Genomic DNA, 16,062 nt, shown 5'->3' with positions numbered 1-16,062 from the left:
GGTCACTATTCTTCCAAATGTCTCAAATGAACCTATATCTCTTGTAATTAGGTCATACTTATTTTTTGTCTAGGAATACTATATAAATATTGTAAAAACAAGAGAGTTTAGCTTACATTTCTTGTCACTCTTCTCACTCTGTAAACAGAAAATCAAAGAATATAGTTAGCTGCAGACCAATAATAATATGTTATATGTAAATGTTTCTTTGATGTGCAGGTTAATAAATCAATACATCAAGGATTCATTTACCTCATCATCTGCATCCTGGTCTGAGTCAGACTCCTGGAGAAAAGAAGGCAACAGAGAGGCAACTGATGCAGTTACTGCAATTTAAAATAAATTAGACATACAATAGCCATTAGCTGTATAAATATATATAACTATAACCTTTGAGTATGTCGGGAGGGTGATGTTGAGGTTGCAGATAGCATTGTGGTGCAGACTTCGGTATGTTCGTGGTTCCTTTGTGAAAGACAAGCGACCACATGGCTCCTGTGCTGTGTCTCTGATCTGGACATTATTCACAAAGCAATTCAGCCCATTAATTGGATATATTAGATTTCTACATCTATAGAAATGTCAGACATTTTCATCCACATTGTCATCATACTTTGATAAAGAGGGCCAGTCGGTTCTCTTTGAAGGCAAAAAAGCTGAACACATGGTGTTGTCCAGTTTTTGTGAGAGGCACCAGATTTCCAAAGCAGTCAGCAAATATAGGTTTTCCTTCCAGCACCTGTGAGTGTGGATAGACAGTTGATGAATGAACAACAAACACACTATTAAAATCTATTTCTGAAGAGTGATGTTAGAACTATTAAGGAGGTGGGCATAGACAGTTAGTTAGCCAGATTTATTTCTCTATACTCTCTAATGCATTATGGCTACAAACCTGTTCAGCATTACTTTCACTTCTCTCTCTAATGTTAAATGAACCCTTTCCCAGAAAGTTCCCTTTTCTGTTCACACTGCACCTCAACATCTCGGCTGCGAGCGACTTCTGTGAAGTTCTCCTGCTGCTCCAGAGTTTTATCCATCTTGTCATCCGTCATGCAGAAACACCGCAGGCGGGCCTCAATGGGGTCCAGTGTTTTGGCAAAAATGACAAACTTGGCCATATATGGGACGCAAATGATCTCTCTGTACAGCTGTGAGGCAAAACTAACAGACTCCTGGATCTGCCTACAGTCAATCAGCCAGAACCTAGAAATATGTATAAGACTTTTAGTCAATATCAGATTAATGTTACTAGATTTCTTTCATGTGTGCACGGTATGATCTGTCTAAGACTCATGACGTCTCATTAAACAAAACAAGGATTTACCTTGCCGACACATTAGTGGTGAAGGAAACACATTGGTTAACAAAGGTGAGAGGTGTAGAGCCAGTTATGTCCTCCCACTGAGCAGGTGTGGTTCCACCTGAAACACAGAATTACAAGTATTACTCAAACTGTCATGCTGATTCCCTAAATCATTTATTTATAGAAAGAAAACTATGACAGGGTTTATGTTTGCTTATGATCAAAAGGCCAAATATCTGACTAGATTAGATTTGATGTTTTTATTTCCATATCATTTACTGCTTCTGATACAAGGACTGTAATTACCCTTACTTACCAGTTATACTGCAAAGCAAACGTAACGTTGGGGTCTCCCCACTATACACAGAGTTTGGCTCATCTGTGTTGGTGTTCTTGGGAATAGGGATTGTCATGGTGATTGGTTTGTGGAACTTTCGTCTTCTTGGCTCCAAAGTTACTATTGAGCTAAATGTGGCTTTGTTACCAAGAACCTTTCTAACCAATTCCACATCAATGGGTTGAGCCTAAAACAATTTAACATTGAAATTAAAAAGCTGTATCGGTTTCTTCATTTACCATTACACAAATAAATGCCTAGTGAATGCACTGTATTTACCTGAAGCCCAACTCTGATTTTCTTGGTGAGGGCTCCTTCAGGGAAAACAGCCTGAACCTGGGGAACAAGAGTGCTACTAAGGACGCCACCCTCTGGTCCAATCAAATGACTGTCTTGCTTTATCCTTGACACAATAGCGAAATACTGTGGGAAGTCTCGGGTGATGATGCGGCATATTCTTTTCTTCTCAAGCTCCTCAGGAGAATCAAGTTCTGTAATAATCAGCGATATGTTAAAACATTAAGAGTATTTTGCAGAATTAAATTCCAGGTGAAAAAACTATTTCTGTCATGTACTTGATTTCACACAGTTCCAAATAAAGTTCCCTTACTTTCATCCATGCCATTAAGTATCTGGTTCAGCTCTTCTTCAGTGAAGTCACAGTGGTGTTCCCTCCAGCTCTCCCCTGTCTCACTCCTCAAGATCACCAGTTCTCTCTCTGTGCCCCGAAGAGCTGCAAAATGGGGGATCTCCACAATCACAGGCCTAAAAGGGAAGTAAAGTCAAAAACTGGACTTATGAGAATATGGTAGGTTTGGCATAGCTGTGGAACTTTCCAGATATTATGATGCTTGGTTTGATCAATGCATGGACGTATAGAAACAAAGGCAAACAAATGAAATAACTCAATAATCAATTCAATTTCATTCATGCCTATTAAAACAAACTTATACATTAAAACGACAACTGAAAGCACGGTGGAAACTCAAAAGAATAAGACGACCAAGGCCAAGTGAGTTCAGACTAAAGTCTGCCCTTACATTGTGCAAAAAAAGAGAAACATGTAATTTAAATAAAAAAAGGTCATCTTTCACATATCATGGCAAAATAAAAACAATTATAAGGTGGACATGGTAGCAAATATGGGGTAGGATGTGCCCGGGATTCCAGACTGGTAGGGGGACCCCCACCCATGGTCCTACCCGAGGAACTTGGTTCCTGGAGGACCCAGCTGCAGAATACGACTGACCAGGCTCTCGCCCTCATTCAGAGGAGGTGGAGCCGTGGGAAGGTGGAGCTTACTGATCCATACGCAGCACAGAGGAGGAGTCAAGAAAAATTATGAACACACCACATATCTGTGTAAAAACACCTCCAACCCCTGACTACACACACAGGACACAAACACACACTTACCCCAGGAACTGAGCTCCCGTGGGTCCTACTTCTATGATGCGACCAGCAAGCCCTTCACCCTCCACCATGGGAGGCATAGAGGCCAGACGGTGTCTTTTAACAAGCCTGCATGTTACCCGTGTAGGTGCAGAGCATTTCCTTGGTGGTACAATGATTCGTAAGCCATTGTGACGACAACCGCGCATAGCCCCGCCCCTGGCATCCACCATGAAGCTGACCAGGAAGCTAAAGGAAAAGACCAAGCAATGGATGGTTGTTAAAAACAAACTGTAGGAGTAGGAAAAGAAAGCAAGATATCACATGCAGATAATATTTAGTTCTAGCCTGTTGTAGTTCATTGACTTCAATAATTACTTGTATTCCAATGCAAGATAGACAAGCAAAAAGGACAACACAGGTCAAGATTTTTGTTGATGGGTCAAGGTGCAAATATGTATGAAAAATCAATCAATCAATTCAAATATTAGGTGTTTTCAAGCAAATAAACAATAACACAAATTTTCTGTATTTATTATATTTATAAATTTTTAAAAGACTATGAAATTCAAGTCCAGCTGCCAGAAATGCTAAACTGAGAGTCTGTCCTCCAAAGACTGTACAGTGCTGTTAGATATCAAAAAAACAAAATGTGTTAATTGTTTTGCATCAGCAGATCTCCATAATTAGAACATCTGTTATAAACGAACCATGAATCCCAGAAATAACAAGTCATGTTTTTTTTGTTGTTTTTTTACCATGCAGACATAGAGTGTGAACATTTATCAGTGGATGAGGGAACAGTAAAGGCAGACGAGACCGAAAGAGTAGCCAAAATAAAGAGTATCACCTGCTGTTGTCATGGTCTAGGCACGGAGAGGAACGGCTAGAAGCAGATACAAAAACACATACACAATCACAGAATCGGCCAACACAAGAGGGCGCACAATGAGGCACGAAAAGAGTAAACAAAATGACAAATTAAAATTGATTCACATGTAACTCATACATTGGTGACAATGAGCAACAGCGAGATGATGCATTTCTCTCCATTTTGAGAATAAATGCATGTAAAAGTGTGCGTGCAAGAGAGAGAGAGAGAGAGAGAGTGGGAGAGAGAGGGAGACTTGTAATACCCAGAGTGTAATAGACTGGAGGACAGCACCACATTATCAAGGTGCTCAGCACCCCAACTCAGACGGTACGACTCCTTATCGTGCTCTCGAGCCAGTGCCGACACCTACAGACCAATAAACAACAGTCACTCAGAAAGTCACAAACATCTTTAAAGAAACATACTGTATATATTATATAATACAAAAAAAATCACACCCTTGTGTAATATGTTGGTCTGTTGCAGTGGCATTGTTTCTATCATTGTCACAACATTTATTCCAATCCAAATTTTCATTATTTTTTGGTCTGCAGTGGGGTTCAAGTTTTGGACTCTGTGGTGTCCAGTCCTTAACTGAAAATGTTGACTCCTGCTCTATGAACCACACTTTCATAATTTGAAAAAATAATCCCAGCATTATCATCTTGGAATATGCCTGAAGAACCTGGTCATATTATTAGGTTGCTGAACCTAGACCTGACCAACTGAAGCTACCTGAGATTACAACACTGCCACCTACAGGTTTGTACCATAGACATGAAGCAAAATATTTGAATTTGTGACTTTTTTTGGGCGTGCATGTTCTGTCTTAAAAACAAACAAGGAACCCGAGCAGTGTACTGTACTAGTGTTTTGACCTCACCTGGTGGCTTGTAAGCATGTCTTCAATAAGAATGCCTTCCCTCTGATGGAAACTGTGAATGGGAGTGTGCTGCTGCCTGTTGGAAAAGCATACCAGGTTTAACTTTAGTAACCTTTTCTTTTTGATATTATTATTTAATCATTTTCAAAATCAACGTACAACAACATAAATAAGAAACAAAAAAAGAGAACAAAATTTCCCAAAATAAACCCACTCCACCAACAAAGAAAACATAGAAGCCCCCTCATTGTTTTCATACATGAGTTGATCATAGTAGTAACATATATTAAAAAGCCCAACTCTTCTTATATATTTAAAATCAAACACCTCAGTAAACCCTCCCACAACCCTCCAATCTCAATTATATAATTATGTTTCCTTTTAAACCTTTTTTTCTAATTGTTCTGTATTGCAATGCTCAAATATCCACCATAACCAAGAGATTATTTCCCATCTTGGTTCACAAATTTCATCCAAACTCCTTATTCTTCCATTCAATCTTTGTGTGTTATATATATATAATATAATATAATATATCATAAACTGTAATATTTTTGACCTGTCCAGGTTGTGGCTCATGTAGCTGAAACCATCCAGGTAGTGTCCTGGAAGCGAGTCATCACCCAGCTCTCTGAGATCCTCTGCTCTCAGATACTCCCCACCATCACCTGTCATAGTGTCCTCACCTGGGAGATAAAGATGTGTCATTTGAGATGTTTTTTTTGAATGAATACATACATTATTTTATGACAAATGGCCATGAATTTGAAGTCCCTTTTGTCGTTTCCCTCATCAGGAAAAAAATACCACCTGCCTGCATGCGCATGTGCCATAATCATACTAATACATCATTTCTCAATCATCCACTTCATGCAGTTAGTTTCCATCACTGCAATATTTAAAATATGTTCAACAAACTAATTCTGTCCTATAAGGTCTTGATATTAGATCTATATATATATACTGCCATGACAAACACAAGAGAAATGTATTCTCTTGTGGCAGATAAACAAAGAGTAGAGAGTAAAAGGTTGAAAATTCCTTGGTTTATTTCAAATATGATCATGCTGATTAGTTACATGAACACAAACAGAGTTCACACCAAGCTGGCAGAGCAATATTTTGCAGTACCTTCCAACTGCACAGACATCTCAAATAAAGGCTCGTCCTCCAGCCTCAGAGCTATGAAACATACAACAACTAAGAACCACTGCTTCAAACCTGCATCACCTCCAACATACAGTACATCTCTTAACTATTACTGCAGACAAATGTTTTTGTTTATCATTGCAAATCCCTTTGATGAGACGACAATGAGTTTCAAGAGAACCAGTACATTCAGTATACTCTTTCTGTTATAAAGATAAACTCACCCTCATCATCAGAAACATCGAGGATCTCAGTCATGGTCTCGGGCACATTCATCTTGTGTTTCTCTGTGACCGTCTAATGTGACGGCCATTGAAGAAAACACAGACATGTTCATCTCAGATTTGTGGGAAATGTAAAAAGTGATCAAAATTCTTCAGTATCAGACAAGGAGTTTACCGTTGTGGTAGTGATAACTTCCTCAGTGACAACTTTCAGTGTGTCTACCACAGAAATGTAACCCAGGCGTCTTGCAATCGAGAGAGCAGTGTTTCCATTCTAACAGAAAGCAGGTCAGAGAGTGAGTTTGCAGAAGAATGATAATTATGTGCTGACAAGATTCTAATGTGGATCATTTTTTTCTTTCTAACCACTGTAGTAGAATTTGGCTTGGCCCCGTGCTGCAGTAAAACATTGATGATGTGTGTGTTCCCCTGTTGTGCTGCCTGGTGAAGTGGTGTGTATCCATTCTGCAGAAGAAATGAATATGATTTTATGTGGTCAATAATGAAAACTGCAGTTACTTCGATCATTGTCATTGTGCTGCAGATTTAACATTGAAGTCTACCTTGGTTTTGGCATTGACGCTGGCACCATGCTGTAAGAGGAAGTTCACCATCTTGGCATTTCCGTAGTGACAAGCCACGATCAGAGGGGTATACCCGAGCTGTTGTTCACACAGGACACAAAGAAAGACAGTTATTCACAAATTCTTTTTCATGGCTATTAACCCTTTAACACTCATTTTAAATTGTTAAAACACCATTTTAACATGCAGTAAATGGTAAATAACTGCCAAATATTGAAAGTTATTCTGGAAAAATGGGTAAAAGCACTTACTCACAGGACATTCTCTGACCCTTTTATGGTTAAAATAAGCAAAAAGTCCAGATGGACATTTTGAGGCTTAGGGTTAATTAGGATGTTTTGGCCCTCACTCAAGACTATACACACAAATATCACTAATAAACTGAGGATATTCTACTTGATATCTACATGATCATCTACAAATTTAGCCACGGGTGGAAGAAATACCTTAACTACACTGGAGTCTCCACCAGTATATTTGTACTGTGTTTGTGTGAACTTGCATACACACAATGTGTATGTGTTTGCACCTTGGTTTGCTGATCCAAGTTGGCATCATGTTTGGCCAGTACTTCTGCTGCACTGACTCTGTCCTCTTGGGCTGTGAGATGCAAAGGAGTCAGTCCGTTCTGTAACACACACAAGGACATAACCTACATTGTTTACTCTGTGCACACAGACCTCTGAATAAATCCCAGATGGTATGCATAAACATTTTTTATAGTAATGTTTTTACGATGAGGATGTAAACACTAAATATGCTCCTTGCAAACTTGGCATGTGAACTTGTGTTCATATGTGACCTTGGTGGCAGTGTTGATGTGAGCTCCTTTGCCCAGCAGCAGACTGGCCATCTCAGCGTGTCCTTCCTGCGCTGCCAGGTGTAGTGGGCTGACTCCCTGCTTGGTAAGAACGTTGGTCTCTGCTTCATACTGTAGCAGTGCTAATGCGATGTTTTTCTGGTTCTTTTTGGCTGCAATGTGGAGAGGAGTGTAGCCATTCTGGACAAGAAGGAAAATGAGCAGTTAAACACTGTGGCAGCATCGATCCACTATCACTACTACTGATAGATATCATAATTCAGATGATTGCTCTTATAACACATGTATGTTACTTATTTAATATCATTGGTCTAACCTTTGCAGTAGAATGAGGTGACGCCCCTTTATCAAGTAGAAGTAGGGCTACCTCTCGGTTGTCATAATGAGCTGCAACATGTAGTGGAGTTAGACCATTCTGTAAGAGGAAGAAAAGGAATTTCATTAGAGTATTGATTGTTTTCTGTTATGAAGTAGGGTGTCTATATGATTTTGTTTGTTTTATATCCATTTTATGACACTGTTATATTCCCATGTGTTCCCAGTATCTTCAGCTCACCTTGCCAGCATCATCAGGAAGAGCTTTGCGCTGAAGGAGAAGTTTTGCTACGTCAAGGCTTCCATATTTTGCAGCTACATGTAATGGGGTGAATCCTTTCTGTAAAGTGAAAAGAGAGTGTATCTCACAATTACATGTCCAAATGTCCTTTTTTTTAGCATCTTTCTCTTTGAAAAAAACACATGACATCCTCTCCTCCACTCACCTTGGTGGCCATTGAATGTGAGGCTCCAGCCTCCAGCAGCACAGCAGCAGTCTCTACCTGGCCCTCCCTGGCTGAAATGTGTAGGGGTGTGTACCCATTGGTGGTGGCAGCATCGGGATGGGCCATGTGCTGAAGCAGCAGCTGGACGATGTCTGTTTTACCCAAACGGGATGCAATGTGGAGGGGAGTCTGGTCCTCCTGTGGGTGAAGGATAAAATGATCGTTCATGTTTGAGTTGAGAGGATTAACAGAAAGGAAACAAAGAAAACAAGGGGAGAGGAAGATAAAATTAGTAATCCACTGAATCTGGTAGATGAAATATGTTCATTTATTGCTCTCATAATGAGACTGCTGACTCACCCTGGCCATGGCATCTACCAACGCTCCATTTCTCAGCAAACAGCGAACCACTTCCATTTGACCTGCTCGTGCTGCCATGTGGAGAGCTGTCTCACCACGCTGCAAACAGACAACATGCATGAGGTTGCTGTGCTAAATTAAACACTTATGGTCTGTTCATACGGCTGCCACAAAGACAAATATCAATTATATACAGTATATGCATTTGTGACCAATGAGATAAACAAAGAAATTGTAAAAAAATCTACTTACAATATTGCGGACATCAGGAGAGGCTCCATTCTGCAGCAGGAGGAGCACAATGTTGAGGTGCCCCATGAAGGCAGCTACATGGATGGGAGTCAGACCAGACTAGAAAAAGATAGAGAGACAAAGATAAAGAACCAGGTCAAATTATAGGGAACAAAACAGTCGGATGTGATTTTCAGACATCCCCGCAAGTCTCACCTCAGTAATGGCCTGGATGGAGGCGCCATATTTGACCAACAGTTCCATCACCTTCACCCTGTTCTTCTTACAAGCAATGTGGAGGGGAGTGAAACCATTCTGACAGAGAGAATGAGAGACACATTATTTGATATATACTACTAAGTGTCAGTGAATATTATTTTTTATGTCTCTATTTCTCCAGTCATTCATGAAAAAATTTGCTCTTTTATACTTTTTCCAGCTCAGCTTTCATCCTTCCATAGTTGTTATTTTTAACTTATCATCATGGTTCCTTTACCCTGAAAAGTTGTGTCCACATTAAGCCTCTGTATGCTTTTACTTGTGTATGCCTGCGTCTAAGCCTATCTTTTGTTAAATTAACTTTTTTTTTTCTACCTACCAGTGCTCTAGCATTGGGATTAGCCTTCTTGTCTAGCAAAAGCTTGGTGACTCTGTAGTGCCCACAGTGAGCTGCGACATGCAGCGCTGTGAGGTAGTCCAGCGTCACATCATCAACAGGTGCCTTGTGCTGCAGAAGGAGTTTCACACACTCTACATGGTCTCCCTGGGCCGACATGTGCAGCGGAGACAGTCCGTTCTGTGTGGGCAAAAAAAGTGACAATGAAACTAAAATAAACTTAGAGCCCGTAGCTTTTTAACTGTAATTAACGTTTACCACAGAGAAAGTTTGAAAACATGATTATATGATTGCAGGAAAGATTCTCGAGGATAAATGTAAAATACCTTGGTCCTGGCTAAGATTGGGGCTCCTTTCTCCAGCAACAGCTCCACTGCAGGGTCATGTCCACTCCTGGCTGCACAGTGAAGGGGAGTCAGCCCATCCTGGAAAACAACACATACATATAGTTAATGGACATTAGCCAATTTGTAGTTGAGCTAATTGACAAGTTTTTCCTTTATAATTTATATGAAGGCTTATGTCCAGACTTTTATGTCTCACCCTAGTTTTTGCATCTATTTGGGCCCCTCGGTCCAGCAGCAGGGCCACCATGTTGGTGTTGCCTCTCTTTGAGGCCACATGGAGAGGAGTTATCCCATTCTTAACAATAGAAAGTTTTACACACAATTAACAAAAATATATTTCAAATTACATTATTCAAATGTTTTTTTTTTAGCAGTTTGAATGATTTTGTATGATTTTTGATTTCTTTGTTTTTAATGAATTGGATGCCACAAACAACAACATTAAAAATACACACAAAAGTCTCAAATGTTTTAACTGACAATAGAGCAAAAAGCGTAAACGGGAACCTACCCTGGCTGTGAAGTCCACAGCAGCTCCTCTGTTCAGTAACAGAGTGGAGACATTCACGTTACCGTAGTGAGCCGCAATGTGCAGAGGGGTGAATCCACTCTGAGAGAAGAAAGAAAGAAAAAAAAGAAAGAAAAGATTGGATTTTTTTCTGGGGCATATAAAAGAGGAAACCCGACGCCACTAAAGCAGTATACTGATGAGGCAGCATGCTGAAAAAAAGAAACCAGATATGGAACATGTATAAAAAATTAGCATGCCCCCAAAATAGCACATGCAATACATAATGCATGCAAAACCCTGTGATTCTACGACACTTGTTTATTATAAAAAAATACAACAGCAAACTGTGAAAAAATAAAACCAAGTAAAGATCATAATAAAATACACAAAATACGCAAAAAAAAGATAAAAATACAAAATAGCAACTATGCACCAGACGTTTCTGCTTGGACAAACAAATGGACATTTATAAGCCGTCTATATAAATATCTACAGCACACAATTATAGGTGGGTTCAGTCCTTACCTTCCCATTCTGATAGACATGGTGCAATTTAATTAAGAAACAGAGTTAACTTAAAGATCGATGTGTTTCAAAGAGGTGAAAAACATAACAACAGGCTCTGAAGTAAACGTCGGGTAGAGAATAAAATCGACATTTCTTAAAAAGAAAGTTAAGTAATACATATATTTTCATATTTATCTAACTACTTTACAAGTCTAATAAAGGAAGAGAGAAATAAAGTAAAACTATACATCTACAATAAATTCAACAAACTAACATTCTCTGGTTTTGAATACAACATACCGTTGTTTGTTTTTTTTAACTGTTCGCCATTTCAGGAGTGTGTACTACAGCATAGTCAGCTACATGCATTTATTGTAATGATAATTCTGAGACATGCTGCATTTTACAACTCCTGGTTAAATAGGGAAAGCTAGGGACAAAAGAGATGGTCAGAAGTGGCTAAAAGTTATGAAAAGAAGAGGGGATGAGTCTGTATACCTCTGTCGTTCTATTGACCATCATCTGGTTAGGATGCACATAGAGAGAAAGGGGAAATAGGGGATTGGTTTGTTAGGGAAAGGCCTTTTCACACTGTCCACATAAAACATAAGGTTAGTTTGCAAGGTCACACCAGTAGAAAACTAAAAGGGAAACAACACAGGTTCATTCATATTATCTTATTTCTATGGACATGCATGTCATCAATGAAATCATTAAAAACGTCAACATGAACATTTTGATTAACATTTTCACACACCTTCCGATTATATTTTGTTAATTTGTAATTACACTGTTCCTCCACCTTAACCTTCTTCCCCCCTCTTATCAGTCCTCTCTTCTCTCTCCCTCACCTTAGACTGGACATCAGCGTTGTGGTCATTCTGAAGCAGCAGAGCGGCAGACTTTGTGTCATCTTTGCGGGCTGCGATGTGCAGGGCAGGTAGGCGAACTTTGCCCTTAGTGTCGTGCTCCAGCAGCAGGGAGACCACCGAGTTGTGACCCTGCTGGAGAGCAATGGCCAGTGGAGTGAAGCCATCCTGCATCAACAGAGAAGAAGAAGAAGAAGAAGAAGAAGGAGAAGAAGAAGGAGAAGAAGAAAAGAGGAAAATTAGTCTAACTGATTTACAGAAAATAGTAAGAATAAGTGAATTCATTAACCCACCTCTGTTGCAATGCTTTGGTTCCCTTCATTTTCCAACAGGTATCTCACCACCTCCAAGTGATTCTCCTGGGCTGCCATGTAGAGTGGAGTGAAGCCACTCTGTGGAGACAATGTTTATACACAAACAATATATGTGAAGAGTATTGTTGTTACACTCCTGTTATATAGGTATTTACCTATATAATAGCTACTTATTTCACCTGTGACTGAGAATTGATATCTGCTCCTCTCTTTACCAGTAGCCTGACAACATCCTTTTGTCCTGCCAGTGAGGCGATATGCAGGGCACTGTTCCCTTTCTGCAGAGAGAAACAGAATTAAGCAAACTCTGACTTGATAATTAACACTTTCTTTAACGTTGTGTGTGTGTTTATTTTTAGGATTTGCAGGTGACTGACTGGATGATTCCAAGGATTCGATTGATGTCATTTCAAGGGCATGGCCAAGAGGGTGACAGATTCCCTACTGGCTATGTCACAAGCTGACACATTAGACAGCCACAGAGTCACATCAACAACCGTTGGAGGCAGAATGCCTATTTATGATGTAATATGAAGCCACGATGAAAGAGGCCATATAGTGGCTTAAGTTGAAAATCATATACTAAATCACCGTCACATTTCTAGAAATGATTTACAAAGTAATATTCACGTGCACTCCTTCTGGTCATGTCCCCCTTTCTGTTATCCCTCTTCCCTCCCCTCTTTCTCCACACTTGTGTACACTGTGCGATATGCAATTATGCTCAAATCGGGAAGGTTGATATTGCATGTGTGTACCTTGGTGGATGAGTCAACAGCCGCTCCTCGATCTAACAGTTCCTCCACTAAATCTTGGTGTCCCTCTTTAGCTGCCAGATGTAAAGCATTCAGACCATTCTGCAGAGAAAACGTCAGTATAATCATTCAGAAGATAATAACACTATATACTGGGAGTAAACACAATAACAAAATAACACAAGCAAATGAAAATACCTGCAATAAATACATACAGGCGAATCTCACATAATTGTTATTTAGTGTTGGCAAAGCTGATTGAAATTGTTGTAAGTGAGTTATATTGCACATGTAGCTACCCTCTGATCATTGACATGATGTATTTAAATATTTTTTAAATGTAAACATATATGTATGTAAAATGTTATGCATTGACGAAAACATGGCTGGTTTCCACCTCAGGCCGGTGCGAGCGTTCATTTTAATGCCTCTGATTCATCAGGCAGAGCTACAGGTCAGCAGCATCTGACAGGCAAAAGCAACACAACTGACATACCGATACAACACAAACAAACAAAACCCCATTTCTAAATAGTAAACAAACTAAAAGAAGAAGAATTCACCTCATCTTCTTCTTCTTCCATTCTGCACTGTGTCTCTCTGAAACTCGCTCAGTTGCAAAGTATTTCAAATCACACTTAACGCACTCTTGTCTTTTTTCTTGTCACTCCCCTTGTAACCTAAATGTCAGTGTCTCTCCATCTTCAATCCTTTCAGTTCCTTCGCAAATGTGTCTTTGCTCTTTTCTATCTTTTAACTTTTTGAATGCTGCGTCAGGCTGGATTTAGATGGGATGGAGCACCGAATGTCCACCGGTCCTCTGGCGTATTCCACTACTGTCCTGGTTGAAACCAAAGCTTCTGCGTCTCCTGTGCCTCCTCTGCAAGCTCTCTCAGATGACTTAGAGAGAAGAAGTGTGGACTCTGACCCAAGAGCAAATGTGTTGCTAATAACTCTATCACTGCTTGTTTCCCTTCTTCATACACATTATCTCTCCCTCTCTCTCTCTTCCTCCGAGCTGCCAAATGCCAAACAGCCAAAGAGGGTATCATGTTTCTGCACAGTCATAGAGGGTATGTAGGAAATAAACACTCACACATACACACAAGGATATTCATATATAGACACAACTGAAAATGTCAACCCTTCAAAGTGGAAAAAAAGGGGTCATTCCTCAGAGTCCAACGTATGTAAGTGAGCATGTGGTCAAGTGAAATATCAGTTATATTTATAATGTACGGTAAATAATACCAGGGTTAAAAATGAAAGCTACAAAAAATATGATCTTCTCAAAAGATCACTTTCAAAACCTGACTTGTATAATTCCCTTTTTTGGAAACATATGATAGATGTCAAACTGATTGATGCCTCTTTATTTTCAAGATAAGCTTGACAAAATCAAAGTAAGCTAAAAGTGATCTGAAGAACTAATGTAACAATTTTTTAATTCTCTCCTCAACACATTAGCCTTTAAACTGCAGTGTGAAAACATCCACAGACAGCGCCACACAGTAGAGCTACAGTATAATACACAGTCAAACTATTAGGTCCAATAGTAGTGGTCATTATTGTGTTTTATCAATTAATTTACTATTATGTCTTTTTGGAGAATCTTTTGGGGGATTTTTATAAATTTATGTGAACCAGTGAAATCTACAAATTGCTGCTTTTCTCCAACAAAAAGATGAAAATGTTTTTTTAAGATGACACAAAACATTGCAAATTCAGAAGCAGTTAAAAGCTATTTCTGCTACATTTTGTAAATGTATATTAACTAAGAGCCAAAGCTGAGCGTCACAATATCAAATAACTGTAATGAAACAGTTATATATAACAAGATATATATAGTTATTATTATAATAATGATCAGAATAATGCATCTTTATGGGCACCTATTCAAGACACACCTTCTAAAGAGAAGATAATAAAACAATAAAATAAAACTATTAAAAACAGAATATCAATTTATACAAATCAACATTTGAATTAGTTGTTGATCAACAATGGTTGGGGGTTACATTACAGCCTTGGACTATTGTTCATCATGTTTTTCATCATGTTGTCACGGCTGCTAATATTTACCCTGACAGTCACGTTACATCACCACAGCAGCTCTAATAGACGACATGAAACAACATCTGAAAAGTGGGACTAAATGCTCTTTGAACATGAGGAAGTTGATTTTCAGTTTTATGCATCTGTTCTGCTGAACTCACTTACACACAAAAAAAATCACACAATCTTATTAAGAGCATTTCAATCACATTTCAACCATTATGGGTTCCAAGAAAAACTAGCAATGCCCTCAACACACACACACACACACATGTACACACACACTGATCTAAATCTGCTATTCCTCTGAGCTGCAAATGAAAGCTTAATTTATCAAATGGACATTCAGTACAAAGCAGTTATCCTGTCTGTATGTAGCCAACTCTAACAGGAGGAGATTAATGTGCATGTTCCTAAGACCACTGACTTATGTGATACAGTAATCACACATTGTAATAAATGCGGCTGTTTTATATAAGCGTCAGCGGGCATGAGCATCAGAGGGAAAAGTAGGAAATAATGTGAATCTGTGCCGATTAAAGAAATAATATCACTTTCCAAGGATTAACATTTGGTTAGCTTGGAGAGGAATTACTTTAATTGAGCTCACACACAAAAACACACACAGGACACACTCATCCATGGTTTTCCCTCACACACATACAGATAATCTACTATTTGTATGGACAAAATAAACAGGTCTTCTAATATAAACAGACAGAAAAATGAAACTGTGAGAGGAAGTTGTCTCTGTCTCTGTCTTTAATAAACTTGGACAGCCTTCTACTCCTTGGTGCCAGTCTGGCTCGGTCCACACTATGGCTGCTTTCTAGGATATGACTTTTCTGTTATAGTGAACACACTGCCAGGAGCAACACCCAATCGGACCGGCCAGCATCTGCCACAGACTTACAGAGGTCCTAGTTCAGTAAAGTAAAAAAAAAACACTACTACTTGATTCATTTTGTGATAAAGATTCTGAATAAAACCCTGCCTTTACAGCAAGAAGACCAGGGTTTGAGACCGAGTTCCCTCCCACAGTCCAAAAACATGCAATATGGGGATTAGGTAAATTGGACACTCTAAATTGTCCATAGGTGCAAGTGTGAGAGTACTATGGCCCTGTGATGGACAGGCGATCTGTCCACGGTGTACCTACAAAAGATC

General features: G+C 39.3%; 1 protein-coding gene across 17 annotated transcripts in view; it reads right to left on the bottom strand.

The window, feature by feature from the left end:
- ank2a (ankyrin 2a, neuronal) overlaps window positions 1-16,062 on the bottom strand; it is a 63,310-nt gene that overhangs the window by 29,050 nt on the left and 18,198 nt on the right. For 4 of the 17 annotated variants that reach the window (XM_044027855.1, XM_044027866.1, XM_044027865.1 and 1 more), the window contains exons 3-39: window positions 12,844-12,942; window positions 12,265-12,363; window positions 12,065-12,163; window positions 11,754-11,939; window positions 11,401-11,424; window positions 10,921-10,929; window positions 10,396-10,494; window positions 10,081-10,179; window positions 9,864-9,962; window positions 9,520-9,717; window positions 9,138-9,236; window positions 8,943-9,041; window positions 8,691-8,789; window positions 8,331-8,528; window positions 8,126-8,224; window positions 7,886-7,984; window positions 7,552-7,749; window positions 7,279-7,377; window positions 6,729-6,827; window positions 6,532-6,630; window positions 6,341-6,439; window positions 6,166-6,238; window positions 5,352-5,478; window positions 4,793-4,868; window positions 4,172-4,275; window positions 3,886-3,921; window positions 3,060-3,284; window positions 2,846-2,944; window positions 2,254-2,408; window positions 1,923-2,134; window positions 1,623-1,830; window positions 1,328-1,424; window positions 978-1,206; window positions 614-739; window positions 391-513; window positions 253-285; window positions 117-138 (exon numbers count right to left, since the gene is read on the bottom strand). In XM_044027855.1, coding sequence (XP_043883790.1) covers window positions 117-138; window positions 253-285; window positions 391-513; window positions 614-739; window positions 978-1,206; window positions 1,328-1,424; window positions 1,623-1,830; window positions 1,923-2,134; window positions 2,254-2,408; window positions 2,846-2,944; window positions 3,060-3,284; window positions 3,886-3,921; window positions 4,172-4,275; window positions 4,793-4,868; window positions 5,352-5,478; window positions 6,166-6,238; window positions 6,341-6,439; window positions 6,532-6,630; window positions 6,729-6,827; window positions 7,279-7,377; window positions 7,552-7,749; window positions 7,886-7,984; window positions 8,126-8,224; window positions 8,331-8,528; window positions 8,691-8,789; window positions 8,943-9,041; window positions 9,138-9,236; window positions 9,520-9,717; window positions 9,864-9,962; window positions 10,081-10,179; window positions 10,396-10,494; window positions 10,921-10,929; window positions 11,401-11,424; window positions 11,754-11,939; window positions 12,065-12,163; window positions 12,265-12,363; window positions 12,844-12,942 — 4,243 coding nt within the window. The remainder of the gene's footprint in view (window positions 1-116; window positions 139-252; window positions 286-390; window positions 514-613; window positions 740-977; window positions 1,207-1,327; window positions 1,425-1,622; window positions 1,831-1,922; window positions 2,135-2,253; window positions 2,409-2,845; window positions 2,945-3,059; window positions 3,285-3,885; window positions 3,922-4,171; window positions 4,276-4,792; window positions 4,869-5,351; window positions 5,479-6,165; window positions 6,239-6,340; window positions 6,440-6,531; window positions 6,631-6,728; window positions 6,828-7,278; window positions 7,378-7,551; window positions 7,750-7,885; window positions 7,985-8,125; window positions 8,225-8,330; window positions 8,529-8,690; window positions 8,790-8,942; window positions 9,042-9,137; window positions 9,237-9,519; window positions 9,718-9,863; window positions 9,963-10,080; window positions 10,180-10,395; window positions 10,495-10,920; window positions 10,930-11,400; window positions 11,425-11,753; window positions 11,940-12,064; window positions 12,164-12,264; window positions 12,364-12,843; window positions 12,943-16,062) is intronic. The other 13 variants (XM_044027856.1, XM_044027858.1, XM_044027868.1 and 10 more) reach the window with 9 other exon arrangements.

This window comes from Solea senegalensis, linkage group LG6, assembly GCF_019176455.1.
Source record: "Solea senegalensis isolate Sse05_10M linkage group LG6, IFAPA_SoseM_1, whole genome shotgun sequence".
Taxonomy (NCBI): Eukaryota; Metazoa; Chordata; class Actinopteri; order Pleuronectiformes; family Soleidae; genus Solea; species Solea senegalensis.
Note: the sequence above shows the minus strand (reverse complement) of the source record. Positions and strands in the feature narration are given on the sequence as shown.